A 21,016-nucleotide genomic window follows, 5' to 3' on the forward strand; every position below is an offset into this window, starting at 1 on the left:
TTAAACCATTTCCTATATAGAGCAACTGAAACCATTCTTCTGAAGAACCTAATCCTCATATTGGAAAGGATTTAAAATCCTTCTGTCCTCCATGAATTTGAGCTTTGATTTGAAAGATGATTAATCAATATTTGGACTTTCAGAAATTTCTTCTGGATCAGGGCTCAAAATAATTTTGTATCAAAACATAACATACTCTCTAGTACTATCTGAATACAAGAGTCAGTATGAACACCTAAATAACTTTCTAAACATTCCGTTCTTTAAAATTGGGAAAAAATACACTGATATATATGACTGCTAGACTACCTTTAAGGGTTCCATCACTTCCAGCTGGAGAGCACACTGACTGTGGTGATCTCAAGGAAAAAGATGCAGCATTCCTTATTGAAGGGTCGCCATCCTAAAGTGATAATGATAAAAACTAGCATTAGAAACATGAACACTTGATAAGAAAAAAGACTGAAATTAGCACATATGCTGATAAAATGGATTTGACAAGAAAGCATATAAGAAATATTAGAAAAATACTTATTTACATAAAAATATTTGTAATTTAGACTGCTATTAGATTATATAAGCAACATTCCAAAGAACAACCAGCCCTAAGAATAATCTATAACCAGAACATGCACATAACAATAAATCTATGTACATGTCTTCTAGCTAGATAAGCACTTTTTGTACACATTAAGATTCCATTTGGAAATTTTGTTACAAGCACTCATAGTGAAGAGCTGAAAAGTGGCAGATAACATGACCTCTATACAATGTCAACTGGAAGAAATTGAGCATAAAATGAAGATTATCAAAGCAAACTCATAATTTTTGTCACATAACCTAGCCTTAAAGCTTAATTTAGAATGCCATCTTTAACAGTTAAGCAAATTAAGACTTTGTGTTTGCATCATCAGGACTGAACAGAATCTCTAGTATTCTCATTGCAGCAGCTGAGATAGTCTCATGTAAAACATAACTGGAGTGACTTTAGCTTATTATTTCCTGTCTCAACAGTTAGATAGGAAAAAACTCAATGACAGTATAAAGCACCTCCCCAACATAGCAAACAAGTTCTGCTGTCTTCTTAGTTATACACAGAACAAACTGCTTGAATGCAATTCGTAATTTCTGACATACTTCTTTATAATAGCAATGACGATGTCATGATGTCCACGCTCTATCTTTAATAATGTAAATGTGCCTTTCTTACCCCAACACTATCTTAAAATTAAACATGAAACCCACTATTCAAACTACCACTTAATGTTCTACCTGGGGTTTTTACTGCTTTCACAGAGCCCTCTGCTGGTCACGAATATACTGATCACACAATGCCCTAACTAGATTTAAAACTTCTTCAGAACAGTATTTCCCATTTTTAGCACTCTTTTTTTTTTTTTTTTTAATACAACATCTAGAGGAATTTTTGAGGAAATAACAAACTAACTAACAAATATGTATCCATGAAGATACAAGTTCTGTAACTATAAACAAACTGCAAAAAGTCAGTTCTTTTGAAGAGTAAAGTCATTCAAAGGAAGTCTTCAAAGAAATTCTAAGGTTATTTAACCTTTATTCTAATTAAATTGGTTATTTCAGTAGCTAATATTCTAACATGGCTCCTGTTGAGGTAGCTCAATACATGCAGTTCTTACATATTTTTTTTTTCCCTGAATTATCTAATAAATACCTTTTATCCTTTTCACCAATCTCAACCCAATTGATAGAATGTTAGAAGCCTCAACTGTAATTACATCGACACGTTTGCAAGGAAAAAATCAGCAGCCAGTAGCATGTTAGAAAGCTAAATTGGCATTTCAAGGAGAGAAAACCCCGCACACTCCCTGTGACAAGGGCCAAACAGCCAATTTCCACACATGCACAGCTGTAGACTAGACAGGGTAAACGTTACACCTTGTGAAGGTATAGATGACGCTGCTTACAGAAAAGGAGAGAGCTTGATATTCATGGACTGAAAGTACTTATTACAAGTCAAAGAACATAAATCCTTAAGAAACCAGATTTCACCAGTTGCATCATCCATGGACACTTAAAATTCTATTAGATTTTTTCCACTTAAGTGTTTTTCTAATTAAAGTGACCAATGAGGTTATGTTCTATGTTTTCATAGTCTGCCCATTTTGAATGAGTTACATTTGTAAGCTTTCATGAACTAGGATGTGGTTGCATTGCTTGCACCATAAAATTAACGATGAACATTTTTAAATACTCCCTCTTTAGAATTATGAAGTTATTCTGAATTTATTCTTAATTATTATGAAATTTTTCAAAAATCCTGTCTTAACAAACCCAAGATTATCTTAATAGTTTAATACAGTTGGGGGATATATATATTTAATGCAAAGAACAAGGAAGACTGGTAAGACCAGTAACTTTCTTGGAGTTCTGCTGTATTAAACCCAGCAAAAGATTTGGAGAGTCTGGAGTTACTAGTACATTTGTTGAATACAACACTTTTTTGCTTCCACAAGATAGTTTAGGAAGACAAGAGTCACCCACATTTTTTTGTAAGCTCAATAAAACACAGATACAATCAACCCCCCCCCCCAAAAAAAAAAAAAAAGGCCTGCCTGCCACCAGGTTTTGATGAGAAAACAAAACTGAAACTCAAGTGCCATTAATAAGATTTTGTGTCAAACTTGAAAAGAAGAATCCCAACAAGCTTCACCCACATGACGAGATACTCATTAGGAAGACAATTAATCAGGAGTTTGAAAAAATGTGGGAGAAAGTTGTGGGATTTTTCCCATCAGATTTAAGACTTCAGAAAGAATTTTTCCCTTGTGAAATAAAAGTCACTAAAGGAATACATCTTACAAAGAAACCAGGCCATAAAAGCGTGTAAGAGATCAGCAAGAAAAGATGTCCACAGGAATTCTTGCTTCAGGCAACACTACTCTATTACCCAATAGGTTATTCAAATATATCAAGTCTTAATGGACAGTTGCAGGGATCTTCGGAGAGAGAAGTTAACTATACAGCTATTTACAATCTAGTATTGTTTTCACTAACACATTGCTACAGTAATTATAGAGACACTCCACCATTTCTTTAAAATAAGCTCACATATGAGTTTATGTGAAGATTTCTTACTTTTCTTTATTTCTTCAGAATGAATGCTACAAACAGTTCGAAAGGAAAGCGAGATCTAGCAAAAATTAAATCTCACACAGTAAAGTCAAATGGTTGAGTGGCATCAGAAATCAAAATATATTTTCAGTGGCTTTACAGATTAACAACACAATAAAGTATCTGACTTCTGAGGCAGCTAAACACATACTTCATTTATCATAATAAATATTTATCATAATAAATCGATTTAGTTAACATACATCACTACTTAATCTGTGCACCATCTGTAGGTAGTCTTCATTTGAGCCATGTCTAGAATTATCAGCATGATGATTAGCTGAATTTCCAGACAACTGACTTGAAACTTTACTTTCATGGAGATTCCTCATCCCAGCTGGGACAATGGGACTGGATACTGAAGCTGAAATACAGAAAGTATACGTAACTATACTGATACATTCACATACTCATCAACTGTTAAAAAGTTTCAGAGAAAACACCGTAACAGTGGATATTTATGTGTTGTACGTGTAAGCTCTTGAATATGAACAAGAATCTAACTTTCTGATTGACTCCTTTTGCCACAAACACCTTGAATAAAATTCGATATCTAAGATTTTACTTTTCAAGAGAATTTAAAACCTAAATTCCATGTACAGATTATCCATGTTACTATCCACATTTATTTTAATTACAGTCAGTATCATAGTCTTACTGGTTATAGAAAACTCTGTTTTCCTCCATATAATTTATTTTCACTGCCTTTAGTAACTATCAAGGTACTCGTGAGGCATACAACATTATACAAAGAACCATCTATAACTATTCTAGGCACAATGCTAAACTTCAAGAACAAATTATTTAAAAGGATCCAATGAGAATTCTACTTGCCAACAGAAAAATGCCCTAGGTACTTTAACAGTGTTCATGGTTTTCAAGATTGTTTTTAGAAAAGGGAAGTACAAAGACATCCATTCATTTCGAAGGTCATCTTTACCAGTTACTGCATACTTTGAGCATATTTCTAGCCAACTTAGAATTAACTTGGTCAACACTACAAAGATTTGGTAAGGCTAAATAAGCTGGCAGCAAAACTTACAATATCTTGGCAAATGCAAGGTTTTAGCTAGTACAGAAAAATGGCCATAGCTAACAAGTAGATGTTTTGGGGTTTTTTTTTGATTTGTTGATTGCTATGTATACATACCAACTATGCAAAATGGGCACAGTTGGCACGTGGGTATACGTACAATATACTTTTTTTTTTAAATAAAGTGTATACTAGCACTCTGTAGAATCAGGTAAGCAAAGCTTAAACACACCTGCCAACTCAAAGATTTCCATTAAGCATGTGACTCTTTCAAAGAAATTAGAAAGCTGTGAAACGTGCACATGAAGGTAAAGCTGACATGAGCTAGAAGAATAAAACAAACATCACAGACTTACCTTGTTGCATCTGTGGATGTGGTGTATAACTTGGAGGGTGTGAATACGGCATGTATCCTGCAGGGCTTTGAGGAGCATATGGACTAGGCACTGGGCTGTTCTGTTGTGCCAAAAATCTGTTACCAGAGCTTGTCTGTGGTGGCACAAACCGGCTAAAAATAAAATGAAGATTTTAAAAGTTGGAAAAGCAAATTTAGACAAAATTATTGATATAAAATTTCAACATAATCCATAATCTCCCCCAAAGCAGTATTTTAGGCTATCAATACCTTCCTAAATACAATTATTACTTAGGAATCACAGCTTGGTACTACATTAATAACAGTAAAGACCAGAATAAAAAGCATTCATACGGCTTCCACCTAGAGAAAGGATCTGTAGTTTCCATAAATTAGTCCTAGAAGTTCTAATGAAAGTGACAGCTAAGGTTTAATTAACCACTAGGTCAGGAGGATTAACAAGGAGCCATCTGCTCTAAATATGATTTCTCCTGGAAGATTTCAAAGACAGAGGAATGTGGTAGGCAGTTAGGTAGGACCTGACACAAAGTTCACTGAATACAACTTACTCTTTCCTTGGCTTTATCTTAGACTGATCCTACAGATAGAAAGCCATAAAAATAACATAGGCTTGTGGCAATAATAAATGCACATTATAACCCGGTAACTACATGCAGGATTCTTTCCTCTAGTCCAGTGTACTTTATTATATGAATAAAGGCCTGACAAGGACGTTGCTGGAAGACTTGCAAAACTACTATGCCTATCCTCTTCTGAGTGGCCTTTAGTACAACTGTTAACATGTTAACAAGTACTCCATGCTTTTACAAGCTTTCTTTTCCACCCTCCTATCACACTGGTACTGTTATACATACTGGAACACATTAGCCTCTTTTCTATTAGCCTCTTGCCACCAGCCTCAGCCTCTGCCACAGGTAGAAAAGATGTGGAGGGATGGCAGGAGACGTGAAGGGACTTGTTAAGCAGGAAAAAAAGTTTGTCAGAATTATGGAAGGGAGTGAGAGAAGAATCATGACTAATCCTCACAATACAAGGATTAAATCAGCAACAAAAAGGTTTCTTTGCCAGCCGAAGGAACCCACCCTGCTGTCAAATGCAAAACTTGTCTTGACACTTAGCACCTTCCACTCACATACTTGCAACAATAACCGACTTTCAGTGTAGGAAGAATTTGTAGTTGTCTGCCCTTCCCACCCAATTTAAAAGAAAGCATTACCTGGAAGGACTATGTGATATAGTGGTTTGTTGATAATTGGAAGATGCAGGACTACCACGCATGGAATTCTGAGAAATATTAAACTGTGACATCATCATCCCTATTAAAAAGAAATAGCATTATTTTACACACATTTCCTTTTTAATCAACAAAATCTCTCTGTTCAGAAATTATTATATACAAAGAGATTATACACTTTACAGCCATTAACATCATCTACCCATTTCTAGTTATTAGTGTTAGAAAACACTAGAAATGATCACTAGAAATGATTGATTCTGTTTAAGATGTTCATTTTACATCATGACACACAGAAGTGTTCTTAGGACAGCGTTAATTCATTTTTATATATTGACAGTGGTTCTTTTCTCTGTTCTTTATTGCTTCCCAAGCCAAAACCTACCAGTAAATAGAAACATTTGGTAACAGGACATATATTCCAAACCCCAGACTGGTGTGTACAGTATTCGTTGTGCCAATAAGTAAAAGATTTTGAAACTTTGCAAGTCAGAAGAACACAGAAAATTTATCTCCCATTTTTCAAGCAAGTACAGCAAACAAGCATCTTGGGCTGTGCTACAAGTCCTCACCGCTACCATAATGCCTTAGTGGTTTCCTTCCTACCCAGGGACAAAAGCTTTCTATTCCAACTCCACTACCGTTCATAAGTAATGTTATCAAAGAAGGTGCTGAAATACTTCAGTTGCATAGCAGAGCCAATATTCCAACTGTAAGCTCCCACAGCCTGTAGATTCTCACAGTCATGCTTTGGAAATTCTGGAGTTGTACTAGCTGGCATGCCACAAGTACCAATGTGCTTGAAACTAACTAACTGAAGGGGCATTTAGACAAGGCCCTTAATAATTTGCTGTAACGTTTTTTCAGGCCTGAAGCAGTTGGGCAGTTGGACTAGATAATCATTGCAGGTCCCTTCCAAATGAAATACTCTATTCTATTCTGTTCTAACTTGCCTATTAGGGAGAATTTAAAGGAATCTTTTACTTTTCCTCTCTTTGATATAGGAATAAAGAATTCCCTAATAACACTTTGATACAGGAATAAAGAATTCCCTAATAAAGAATTCCCTGGAAATTGAAGTGATGCAGAAACAAAAAAACCCTTAAATTACTTTAAAGTTATTTTAACGACAGAACTTAAAGTACTGCAGCTAAACGCAGTGTCAGAATCCATGTGCACACTGAAGCTTGGGAAGCCACAGCAGGTAGTACAAGTATTTTAAAACAAAAGTTAGACAAAAGGCTGACAGGAGTCCCCAGTGCAGAGTATTTGGGAGCTGTCAATGCTTCAATTGCTATAACGGATTTCAATTACTGCAATATTCACATATGCAAAACTAGCCTCAGAAATCCTCCCTGAGGTCTGTCACCCTCTTTTTCCCCTCTCCCCAGCAGAGAAGAGATGGGATAATCCCACAGGAATCCCCCATACTACCTCCAGGTACATTAGCACATTAAAACTGGCCCAAGAGCAGAAGTCCCCTGTTGTGCTGAAAAAAAATGAGAGACCTCCCTATGGAGGACACTTCACTGTCCCGACTCCATGGACACTGGTTGCCTCAAATAGAGGCAAGTGAGGAGGAGATTCCAGGGATGCTTTGCTGCAGCATGCCCACTTGTCACTCACCTCTCACTGCCACTCTCAACACCAGCTAGGTAGGGTATTTTAGTCAAATTACCAACCTTTATCATTCAAGTACAGGAAACTGACAGAATGAGCATAAAATATACAAAGAAAGTTTCATTTTATGTTTAAAGCAAAAACTGTGCTTTCAATATACTTTAAAATTTTTCTAGGTATTCTCTCCTCCCTAACTTCAAGACACATTTTAAACCACAGATGCAATAGGCTTTGGTTTAAAAGAATCACAGGAAATACAGAAATGAATCAAATTTTAATACTATTAAAAACCCAACCAACCAAAACAACCAACAAAACACCTAAAAATTATTCTGTGACAGACAGCTCTCACCTCTCTCTGAGAGAACGGGCTATACGAGGCAAAACCTCAGTAACTTAAAGGAAAAAAAAAAACCCTAGAAAACAAAATTAAAAAAACCCACAACAAAGAAACAACTGACACTAGCCAAAAAACAACAAAAAAATCCCAGTTGTCTCCAAAGTTCTCAGACAATAACAACCATACCTGATAACAATTAAATCAGAGATAAGTAAAGGCCCCAAATATTTACTCTAAAATGGAGCTGAACTTTGTTTGCTGCCATTAGCACCAACATATCTTCTTGTACACTTTTTACATTGTTGTCATATCACTAAGCAGCAGATCTATGGCTCCACTGTGCATGTCCGTACCTTAAATATTTAAGAACTTCTTTTAAATGTAACCTTAATTATTAACTTATTATATACATATATAACTTAACCTAATATATATATATATTATATATATATATATGTGTGTATATATATATATAAAACTTAACCTAAATTACTAACTTGAATATCAGAAATGCTCAGGTTTGAGAAAACATCACCCTAGTAGTAACGCTACTACAATGCGTTTCCTTATAACATAAGTTCCAGTCTTGCCTATGCTTAGCTTTTTCTTTTTTTTTTCTTGGAAAAAAAGTGACATTCATAAATCCATTTTAGCATTCCCACTAAATTATTAAATGCCGAAGAATGCACAACATGAAACTGCAGCTCTCAAGGTGACAGGAAGTCTTGTATGATTAAACTGCATTACAGCATCAGCATGTTTAAGCTAGGACTGCTCACCAACAGGTGATGTTTCAGTTAAGTATACATTTTATATTTTAAGTATATATTTTATATTTATTTTATATATATATTTATATATATTTATATATTTTTATATATTTTAAAGTTTTTCCCTTTTACAGGCACATACACTTGAATTTTTGTACAAACAAAAAATTATCCAGGTAATTTATGTTTACAGAAATACGCATATGATTATAAACCCCAAAAGTCACAAGTTCTGATAAAAAGCTTGAACGGGATATTAAGTCCCTCTGGAACCCTAAGCAATGCTATGAATACTAGCCTACTACAATATCCTATTTTAGCTTATCTTCCAACACATATCAGCTGAAAAACAAAGCCAAAGTGTTGATAGAGAAAAGAGAAAAAAATATTATGAAAACTGAAAGCAATTCTAAATAAATCCTAAAAATTATTCTAAAGAAATCCACTCCACTCATACAACATAAGATGTAAGAAAGGTATAGTTGCAAGATGATATCCAAAACTGTGTCATCTGATGAAAAGTTCTAAAATAAAATTAACGTTGTGCATTTGTACACAGTTAGGCCTGACACCACATGGTGGTGTGAATCAGTCTGTTCAGACAACCTGGTAATAGAAAACAGTCTGAAAAAAACCTAACTAAAAATCTAATCTAAAAAACCTAGCATGTTTGAAGACTGACAATAGGACTATTATCTAAAGACAGGGAATAACAGTATGAGCACTGGTGCTATGTTACTGCAAATTAAATATACCAGCAGTGGAGGGTGGGGGCAAGTAGAGGGTGCCCAATCAGGATACAAGTAAAGTGTCCAGATCATACATCCTTTTTGCACTACTTGTTCATTATAACTAAAACCAATTCTTGTGCTAAAAATTAGTTTTGAACTAAATACAGATCAGTATGAACTTGGGAAAAAAAAACATCAGCATAGAATTCTCTTTGTGCTTTACCTTATATTCACAAGAATTCCTAACATAGTATTTAGCATTCTGAAGATGCCTTTATTTCCTGAGAAACTGTACTGAACCAAAAACTTTATTCCATGTTTAATGTAATTCTTTAGCTAGGTGATCTTCCTTTTCTTGCATCAGAAATGAAAGCCAGGAGAAATTAATTTGAATTCACTTTGTCCACACTAATGCTGAAACTGACACACTCAAGGGATGATGGTGCATAGATCCATCCCAGGCTGAGTCCTCAGGGGGTCCCACTGCCTTTAGTGTTTCTCAATTGTGGATATTACAAATACTGAGTTACAGTACCCACTTCTGACTTCAACGCATGCTGGACTCAACAGCAAGTGGAAAGACAGTATTCAGAAGACAGAAAGGAAAGCAAAAAAGGTGAATTTGAAATATTAGTAAATTTCACTCTAGCTGGCAAAATGTATCACATAAGATCTCTACCAAACCCACAACTGTTCTACAAATCACAGCCCTACAATGATTACAATATCTGTTCAGAAAGCAGAAGAAAATCCAACCTTTGTTTTCCAACACATCAGTACAGCCACCTTTGGCCTTAGAGATCTGAATGGGATACAGCATAGCTAATAAGGCTATCACAATTTGCCAGCATCTAACTTATAGATCCACGTATTTCCTGGTAAGAGTGCAGCCTTTTTCCATTGAAAATAAAGTCACATTTCACCTAACTTTTCCAGGCATTCACTCCCGGGCCTTCTCCCTCCCAAAACACTTTGCCCGTAGCTGTGATTTTCCTCTCTTCCTCTTTTCAGTTTTCAGATTTCACACTTAAATTTCAATTCTTGCACTCATACAAGTAACCAGAATTATATAAAATCAAATTACATATTCAAGGGAGTTTAAAAGTCTGATCTCTTCTGGTTCTCTGAGACACTTTCTAACTTACTAAAATAACACCAACTTTTTTAAATTTCATGCTTAATTGTTTTTTATTCTGTACAAATATCTTCCTTCAAGGAGGGCCAAAACACATCTACCAAAGATATAAGGGCTTTTATTCCATTGGGATTATCCTTAACCTACTCAATCAAGCTGCAAAAATGTTTCCCCCTGGGAAGCACACGTAAATGCATCAATGAACTTAATAATATCTAGCCCTGCATTTCACATTTTCATTCCAGGAAGTTTTGGCCTTCTTTCAAGTAACATCATGTGTTCTGCCCTTACCAAGTTATTTTCAAATATTGACTGGCTTTTTACTCACTGGCACAGATGAACAAACCTAATAATATTTTTTTGCTATTTCTCCTGTCTAAAACCACCTTACACTTCCTATGCTCTGTGGACTCCAGTAACACTTCTGTCTGTATCTCTGCAGTACAAGCAAACCTTTACCCTCACGCTAAGGAAACTTTGGAAATTCTCCTACCTATTTTGTAGTTCACTACTGCTGCAATAATACACTTTCATACAGATTTCCAGTAAGATTAAGGCATATTTTTCCAACCTCAATTATTTACTAAGACAAATATATAAAAGTAGCCATAAAAAATGAAAATAAACTATTTTAAAACAAAATCTAATCACCCTAATTAAAGTTTGTAGTGAAATTAAATTTATTTTTACAAAAATATGGTAGTATATTTCCACGCTTATTCTACTAGAATCAATCACTCTCAGAAGATGTCATGGTACACAGGTTTATATCACTATCAAATACAAGGTAAGGCATAAATATCACAGTACTCCGTAGAAATTTGTGATTAGTATCAGGCCCCTAAATTTCAGAACAACATAAAATGCAATAATAAATAATCAAAAATCCTTACCGCTTTGTACCCCGTATCTGTTTTGCATGCTTTTCTCCCTGAAAACATTAGGATTCCTTGCCAGGATAGCCTGCAGCAAGACTGGTATATCTCCCTCTGGATCATCACTGCCAAGGTTATCTTTCAACTCTCTGGAATTGTGGAAGTAAGCAAATAAAGAGCAAATGCATTTTCAAATTATAAGAAACTATGAGTCAAGTAACAAAACAAAACAAAAAAACAAAAACCAAAAGAACAAAAAAACAAAACCAAAATGAAAGAAAACAATTTACTGTTAAAATAGACAAAACCAAGCCTGCAAAAAGCACTGCTCCCTGCCTGTAGGGGGTATTTTTTCTCTCTTTTGTTTAAGAAATGGCACAAGTCGTATTCCTACTAGTCTTTAGAATTATTTTCTGCTACAAAGCACTTCTACTTACATGCCTGTCAGTTTTAGACTATTATAAAAAATTTCTTATGCCCTCTTTTATGTTGTGACCTTCCTCACAAAGTACTCTTTGGCATAACTTCAACAAAGTATTATAGTAGGAGCAAAATTAACACACGCACGAACGCATTAACATTCAGGTTACAACCCATTGCTTTGAGAATCATTTATTTTTAAAAGGGAAACTGGCATATCTTTGACACCGCAGGATTCCCTCTTAAATATAGAAAAAAAAAATGTATTTTCTAAAACTGTATCCATGCTTTCAGTCATGGTTTTCTTTAAGGGCTTTTAAAAGCTACTTTCACTCGATCTAAACAACTGATTGGAACATGCAGGAAAAAGAGTGTTGCCAATGTAAGACAATTCAAAGGACAACAACAGGGAAAAAAATACGAAAAAAAAGGAAAGAAAAAAAAAAAAGAAAAATTAACAAAAAGAGAACACATTACCATACTTCCTGGTTCAATTCTTACAATATGTAAGTTCAATACCTAATCGGAATGGACATGGGTCTTACATGGGTGTCTCAAAAAACTTTCTTTCTGTATAATACTGGGTATACAACTTGTCTACGTGCATTATCAACCAAAGTGGAACACTAATGAGTACTGCAAAATCAAAACTACAAAGTCTGCACTCCTAACTACCAAGAATAGAATAAGCAGTTGATCCATAAAGCATGTCCCACAGTTATGCATAAAGGCTGCAGGATAATTATTAATGTTCAGACTGATTAAAATATTTGGCTCTTGTATAGGAGTAATCTGCTAAGCAAGCCTAGTAAAAACTCTGCATGTTCTAATTTTCATATTCTCACAAACATCCTTCTCCATCCTCATCCAGTTAATTTTGATTTCAAGGAATACAAATATGATGCAGCTGAAGTTCAAAATACATACATGTGATCTGTTGACACCTGATTGAGACTGTGGACGAGCTGTGAAACCAGATTTTCATCCCTGCAAGCCAGAAGGCAGTTCACCTCTTCAGCTATACGTCCATTGAAAAGCAGGCTTTTTGTTGTTGTAGCAGGTAATGGTGACGGAAGAGGCAGCTGGTTCAAAACTGTTGTAACAGAAAAGAGCTCAGTCATTTCAGGGAACACAGTAATAGAAATATGCACACTTTCTTACTCCCTCATGTGATCAAGTAAGAAAACTTGATTTAAAATATGCATTTAAATATAGGGAAGATTTCTCAATTTTTATTTTTTATTTTTTGATCAAACACACACACAAATGCTGGATGCTGTTTTAAATAAAGTAATGCAGACAAGTCTAAAAGTTATATTACTATATTACTGTAAATATTTAACTGTGCTAAGGCAAGTATAATGAATAAAAGCATACTTTTAAACATTCCAGAATATTAAGCTACTTATATATATCAGCTTTCTCTTTGAGCCAAAAGTATTAATAAAAAAATGAAATGCAAAATCCTTGCAGTTGCATGCAGTACTGTAAGTGCACTAAGAATATACTTTGAGGTTTCTACTCCGATCTTCTTTTTTAATTAATATTCCCACTTTGTATGGTCAGGGTAGATGAAAATGAAACAAACAAAAAAATAAATCCACCCCCAAAACAATCCACCAAAAAACCAAACAACCAGTTTAAGCCACTAATTAATCTCTCTGTTTTCTCTTGTCTTGTATTTGTTCATATGTAAGTCATCTTCTCAAGAAGAGGCTAATATCTTCATTGGTATGATTACTAAAATGTTATCTCAGTCAATATACCTATTCATAAATCTTGGTAAAAAAGATTTAATTAAAACACCCATCACAATATTTCAACCAGCTTATAAACCAGCACGCTATACTTTCAGAGGGCATTCTTAGGTCTGCAGACATAACAAGAAGTGTACCTTATAAGCCCTGACCGGATGATTTGCAGAGCTACACAGACAAGAGGAGAGTAAGCCAGAAGAGTCCAAAACACTAGCTACAGAGAAAAATCACTTTCTTGGGTCCACAAAAACAAGCTGACACTAATTTCAAGTTCCCAGGCTGATTAAAGCTCTGAGATAAAAAAAAAAAACCAACAAAACAAAAACCAAACAACAAACCAAACCAAAGTAATATCAAAAAGCCTCAAGCAAAATATACTCTTTTGAAATTCTTTATTAAAATAAAAGGGTGTGTGTGTGGAATTCCAGTATTTCCCCCCCTATAAAATGTATACCATTACTGTATTTAGAAATACACTGCAATTCAAACAGAAGTGTATCATATACTAAAACAGCTAGCTTTCATTACTTGCACCAGATTACATTGAATGTGCCAGAAACTTGGAAAAAAATAGCAAGATCAGTAAAACATATTTATTAAAACAGTATAAATTTATCTGGTTAACTAGCTACTCTATTACCTCTAGTCATCATGTCCTCTGTGTTTTTAGGGCAACAGGTCTTGCCTGTTGCAGTTCCTTATTTTCACACAGAGAAAAATAAACCAAAGCAGTTACAAAACTATCTCTTTCAGCTGCTCTGCTGTTTCTACATAACAGATAAACATGACAGATAAAGAAGCAAATGAACCTAACACAAGGGCTAATCCTACCAAACATAGTGTAAGTGTTCCAAGAAACTCTTGCACCAGGAGTCTGGCCAGTGACTTCTACCAATTAAGTATTTTGATTTTTTTTAGAACCTTACCTGCAAATACTTAATGCTGGAAAACTTCCCACAGCCTGGAAACTTACTCTTTGCATACTGATGATTCATTATTAGATATACATGAAGATATACAAAAACACATCTAAACACATATATAAAACACATCTAAGCAGCATCTTCCAATTTGGTATTTCAGAATATCAGAACAACATGAAGGTGTTTTTTTCCTCCAATACATCCTCTTTTTTTACTGTAGGCAGTTAAATTCAATTGCTGGGTATATATGTGCATATTCCAAGTGTCCCTTGGAAAGTTTCCACCTTTCAGTAGTAGTATAATAAAAACAAGAGCTTAGAAGTACCTATATCAGAGCCCAATTACCCTCAGACAACTGAGCTATGAATTCTTTCCTACACTTTATAAACAACAAGCATCTTTGTTCAAACTACTCTTATTACAATGCTTATTCTAGGATCTCATTACAGTATAATAAATCTCCTCTTAGTCTTCTCTATAAATATATATTTGGTCACATTATAAACCACTTCGGTTTGTGCCAGTATCAGGTTTTGATGTAAATAGTTCCTTTCCTTGCATCTTATCTTCCTGATACATTTAAAGACAGTACACACACCTCATCTGCTCATTTTGTAGGTCGAACAGCTAAGAAAAAAGACTCACAGTTTCAGCTGCTGATTTCCACTGTAGCAGCCAATCTTTGCACCTATTAATTAGAGCAACTTTTTTGTACCTTGTCCAAAATTAAGGAACTAGGTTTCAAGTATATTTAGCATATTCCACAACTCTAGTTAGTTAGTTGAGCATCAGTCTAATCCTCCCTCTCCCCCCCTCTCTGTTTCTCCCTCTCCATCACTCTGCAATGATCATGATGATATATGTTTTAGAGAAGCATTTTATAATTTATCTGGTTTTCTTTATTTGGGGGGTACCCAGATATACTAATGAATGATAATCCAAACAAACATGCCCCATCCCTAGCACTGTTCAAGGCCAGGTTGGACGGGGCCTGGAGTAACCCAGCCTAGTGGAAGGTGTCCCCACCCACAGCAGGGGCTTGGAACTGGATGTTATTTAAGGTCCCTTCCAACACAAACCATTCTGTGATTCTATGAAACGATGAATTCCTGTATTTTGTTTCAAGTTTCCTTAAGGATTTTTTCTTTAAAGTGCATTTCACTTCATGTTTAAATTAGCATGTTTTATTTTAACAGATTTTCAAAATTAAAGCAATGAGAAAATTAACATTTTTAATGCCAAATCTGATTTTGAACAATTCTACCTCTATGAAATTTTACAATAAAATTATTTTTAGTATTTTGAAAATGCAGGTATCTACCAAAGAGGTACAAAACAGCACAGCAAAGGCAAGAAAAAGAAGAATACTTACGGTCTGTAAGACTAGCAATCCCTGCAAGAGTAGTGATAGGAACATGAGGCATATCCCCATTCATCCTGAAGTTCTGGGATAGTAGTGCCTACACAGATATTTTAATTCAGGTGCCAGCTATCATTACTTCCCATCTCCCAAGCACTAAAAAAAAAAAAAAAGAAAGAAAAAGGGGGGGGGGGGGTAGAAAAAGAAATTAAAAAAAGCAAATGAAAATTCTCAGTTTACTTTTTCAGAATTTTAAATTCAGTAACATAAATGAAACCCAGACCACACCCTCGTTGTATACTATGTAAATTTTGTCAAGACTGAGTAGAACAATGTAGATTTTAAATACTCAATGATATTAAGCAATCAAAAGGCAGGCTTCTGGTCTCAGAAGGAGAGTCCTTCACCAAAAAAGATGCAAGACAAGGCAATTAGAAGACAATCTGCTCAGCTTACACAGTACCAACTCAAAACTGTTAACAAAACTTCTATTAGTTCACACACGTACCCAGTGTAATTAATTACAGCTGCCATATTCACTTTCCAGTTTTGTAGGAAGAGATATTTTTCATATGAGAGTATAGCAAAACCAAAGGAGTAAGTTACAGATGCAAAAAGCAAGGAGTTAACAATGTGACAAATACAAAACCTTGGTATAATATAAAAGTAGTTGCTATTTCAAAATTGATCTGAAAATATCTAACATTAACTACTTTCTGGTCAAACTACCAGAAATGAAAAAAAAAAAAGACTCCCGTAATAAGTCTGCAACAGCAAACACACAAAAAACCAACATTTTTTTAATTTTTCATTTAAAGGTTAGTAAATAAAAAAATTGTATAACACCTTTCACAGATAAACCATATGTTCAAGTAAAAGGTCATGTCTGATGACCTTCTCTGTCTTTATAAACTGCATCAAAGCTGACTAAGGCCACATCACTAATCAGTATTGGTGGAAACCTTGCATGCAACACAGAAACAACGAAAAGAATTAAAAAAAAATCCATTCACTTTCTCTTCCTATCAGTTGGGAAAGCTGTAAACATCAGAGGCTGTAACTACTTCAAGTTCTTTTTTGGTATTACTGCCACAAGAATTAAATTACACAGTTATTTAATGGGAAAAAATTCCTCAAAAACCAGACACTTAGAAATTAGACAATTAGAAACCTTCTCCACAGATACATGATAAGAAACCTGAAATGGCAAGACCTGAGAGTGAAGCAAGTGCAGTAAGCTAGTATGGTCAGGGAAGAGCAAACTTTCTTTTGTATGAGGAGAGTAAAAGGGGTTGGTTTGTTTAGCTAACAAAACAAAGGTCAAGAGGGGATGTGGTTGCTCTCTCTAAAGCAAAGAAGGTTACAAAGGAAGAATGCTACAGCGCAATGCTAACACAACAATAAATGGGGCATGAGTGCAAGCAAGAAGAAAATGAGAAGAGAGCTTCTGACCATCAGTGCTGCCAATATTTGGAAGAGCTTCCATTAAGAGTAGTAGAGATAAGCATGGGTCATACAGTTGTTACAGAAGGGACAGGATGTAGTTACCTGCACCAGCTGGGAACTGCACAAAGCAAGTCAAGAATTGTGTCTCTCTTACTTAAGTTTTTGTAAGTATGAGAATGTGAGTAAACAGATGACAGTAAACAAAAGACCAAGAGAGATGGGATTAAATAATGAGATTAGTTTATAAAACAGGCACAATACAAAAAACCACAAAGGAGTATCTCGGTCCAAATATTGCACCTGTTGTGTTGAGGGCAAAACTGTTTTACAACTGGCAAACAAAGTGGGATACAACTCCAGAACTAGAGACTAAAATCCAGTCATATTTGATCTCACCAAGAACATCAGTAAACTCACTCAGTTAAAGAATATAAAACATTGAGCAGCTGGGGGGGAACTGACAGCTCAAGAATAGATAGGTTCTTTCACACAAAATATCAGAAGAGCAAGCAACAATTAATAGTGTGATTGATAGACAAGTCTTGTTGTAGGCCTTAGTGTGAGGTGTCCCTGCCCATGGCAGGGGGTTTGGAACTAGATGATCTTGAGGTCCTTTCCAATCCTAACTATTCTATGATTCTATGATTCTATGATTCTATGATTCTTTATTTTCCATTCCCCAAGTGTAATAAGAGTTAGAAGCACTACATTGTAGCAGCTCACAATTAGTTGAGAAGAATCAACATTTTACAATATTTAGAAAATTTTACATTATCAGCTTTGTACAGTAGCTAGTTCCAGCAGCACAGCATTTCTAGCTCTAGACTGAAAAAATGAAACTGTTAGTTACATTAGCTAAACTAAGGAAATCAAAGGACTGCTGCACTGGAAAGTTTTTAAACAATGTGTCAAATTGTAGCATAGCAGTTCAAACAGAGAAGCAGAAAATCAACTTACATATATGCAAATGAAGTCTTCCACATTCAGTATAGTATAGGTGTATTTAGCCTCTTGCTTCTTTATAAGAAACAAGAGATACTGTGAAAGATGTCTCACAAAGAAACTACACTGCACAAAGGAAGTGATACAAAGAACCCCTCAGTGAAATGAAAACAGTGAAATCACAGCATATATTGAGAATAATATATGAAAAAAATATATGAAAAATAATATATGAAAAAGCTATCATATAATACACAATAATAAAGTGAAGCGAACCCAATATAGCAAAGAACGTATTATTACAAAAGCTTATGCTATGGTTAATAAGTATACGTTTAAAGTGCTACTTTTGTATGTAATCGTCCTCCTTTTTTTTCCGGTCAATTATGTATATTCTCCTTCACTGCAAATTAATATTCCAATGAAAATTGCTATCAAAATGTTAAATTTAATGTGTTGTGGGTTGTCAGGTTTCAGCTTTTTGTAAGTAGAAAATAAATATGTGGCTGGTAAAACACTCTATAGCATGGACATGGAAAATACTGACTGCCTTCAGTGGCACCAAGTGTGTCATGTGGATCCTCTCCACAACTCATATCTCTTTGCATTTCTCATTTCTCACCATAGTACTGGATTAATGACAGAGTGGAAAACTAACAAGAAACAAATCTTTTTAGAGAGAATGGACAGGCATAGGTAAAATTAAAGAAGAAAGAGAAGATGAAAGTAAGTTGTGAACAATTTTAAGTAAAGAGATGACCACAACCGAGGAAGGGGAAAAAAAACAAACCAAAGAAAAACAACCCAAGCAAACAAATAAAAAAATTACACCATGAAAAATACACGGGAAAAAAAAAAAACAAAACAAAACCCAATGGTACTTTTCCAGCTACTGCAGCATCTGACTGTCAATGAAACGACAAGAGGACTCTGACCACTTGTTACTATATGAAGGTTCAAGCTCTGCATTTATGAAACGTTCCTCCATTAAAAAAAAATTAGTTCTTCCCAGCTTAGCTACACGCACGCACGATAACAGTTGAAAACAGAATAAAGGGAAAAATCTGTTTATGTGCAGTAATAAACAGGTTGAATAGTAATGCAAAGATAAGTAACCAATTTCATGATTCAGAAATTTCCTATGTACATTTAAATGTCTCATTCTCCATTCCCAGGGTATTCTTCAATTTATTAAGACTATTTTAAAAATAACTTGTATATGACTGACTTCGTATATTTCTGAGAAGAATATGAGAGACCAAATTAGGTGGATTAAAACTACATTTTAAAGAATGACTATGTTATTAGATCTCTATGTTTCTATTTTTCAAAGCATTCCATTAAATAGAATACTTTAAATACACTTATGTTTTATTTAGTTTACATTATTAAATCTTAATTTAGAATTAAATACTTTAAAATGTGGTTTTCATTTCTTATATGCTGAGCAGCATCATATTGATGTGACTGCAGCACCATGATCAAAGTTTACTTCTGTAGCTGCACACGAAAGTAATCCAGTACAACTCATGTATTAGCTGTTGCATAATTTTGGTGAGCAGTGGACTTTTTTCTTTCTTTTAGATGAGGAAACAAACATGCTACTAGAAATTTAAGAATCTTCGCCTCACAGCCAGTTTTAAACTTTCACATTTTGCAATAAACTACCTTTCTTGCTAGTCACTAAATGAAGCTCTGCTATTTATCAATCCTTAATATGAATAACTAACTAAATAAAATCACTTAAAGAATGAGGGAGAGGCAGAAAGAGACTGAACGCTAATTCCCATTGAAACAAGATACTGAGTGAGGTAAATTACACAGATTTACCCACAAGAGGGCACATTTCTAGTTTCCATAACAAAGTTACAGCACACTAAGTTTCCAGAACGAAATGCTATCAAAACAACTCCAAAAAATACTAAGGAAGGAGATACAGTTGTCAAAACACAGCCTAATATGTAAGTGCCTGAGGGGCGTGGGGGAGAGGAGAAATATACACATTCATGATATAAAGCATTTCAACACTTCGACAACACTAAGTCAATCTTAGAAAAAGTCAGAACTGCAACTGCACATTAATTAATCACTGATCAAGCTGTCTAAAGTTAAAAAAATAATGCAAGAAACTAGGAAGCTACCTCATATTAACCTAACTCAAACAACCAATGAGGAGTAGTGCTTGTAGCACATGGAAAGAGGTAAAGAGAAAGGGAGTGATAGGAGGGTGGTGGTGTCAGAAACCAAGACTCATTATTAACAATAAAAGCCCAAGAAAACTCCTCAGCATTTATGAAACCAGGAAGTTCACAGCACACAGAGAACACTTTCACTTTCTACAATACTAGGTACAAAAAATTGTTCGAAAATACAAATACAGAAATCTCAGAAGCACAAAACCAGATGAAATTCAGTGTACTAGTGAAATCTGTGTTGGATTCATGAAGTGATCAGCCAGCACAATCAGTGATACTGCCAAAGCAAATGAAAAATTAAAAAGTTTGAGATAAAAATTACCTAGACCAATTTTTAAACCAGTATTAGCATAATGGGTTTACTACAAGTATTCCCGTGACAGGTGCTTGAATAACTACAACCACTGTAAGAAAAGAAACAGTGAAAATGTACTGTGCCAACTCTAAGTTGCTTCTCAATATAAGGAAAGCTTTAGAAAAAAATTCTAGAGAAACCGGCTTCTTCCTCTGTGGCTACTATCACATTCCTTTGTGCGCCACTGTTCTAGTCCGTAACAATTAATGTCTCTGCTGTCCATGGAATACTAGTGGCAATGGCACCGTAGTAAGTGGCAAGAGAAACCCCAGTAAAGGTGGTGGCAGCATACACAATATGAGAGGTCTGTGTATTCAAGGAAAGATGCCCCTAAAGCAGAAGCACATGTATTTC

The 21,016-nt window shown here is 34.9% G+C and overlaps 1 protein-coding gene across 3 annotated transcripts in view; it reads right to left on the reverse strand.

Moving 5' to 3' along the window:
- NIPBL (NIPBL cohesin loading factor) overlaps nt 1-21,016 on the reverse strand; it is a 159,418-nt gene that overhangs the window by 85,535 nt on the left and 52,867 nt on the right. For 2 of the 3 annotated variants that reach the window (XM_065661216.1, XM_065661215.1), the window contains exons 1-2: nt 3,354-3,510; nt 310-403 (exon numbers count right to left, since the gene is read on the reverse strand). In XM_065661216.1, the coding sequence (XP_065517288.1) occupies nt 310-403; nt 3,354-3,482 (223 nt within the window). In that variant the 5' untranslated portion in view covers nt 3,483-3,510. Of the gene's footprint in view, nt 1-309; nt 404-3,353; nt 3,515-4,539; nt 4,692-5,775; nt 5,876-11,282; nt 11,414-12,611; nt 12,778-15,736; nt 15,881-21,016 lie in introns of those variants that run through there. The other variant, XM_065661218.1, reaches the window with a different exon arrangement.

This window comes from Lathamus discolor, chromosome Z (assembly GCF_037157495.1).
Source record: "Lathamus discolor isolate bLatDis1 chromosome Z, bLatDis1.hap1, whole genome shotgun sequence".
In the NCBI taxonomy this organism is placed as follows: Eukaryota; Metazoa; Chordata; class Aves; order Psittaciformes; family Psittacidae; genus Lathamus; species Lathamus discolor.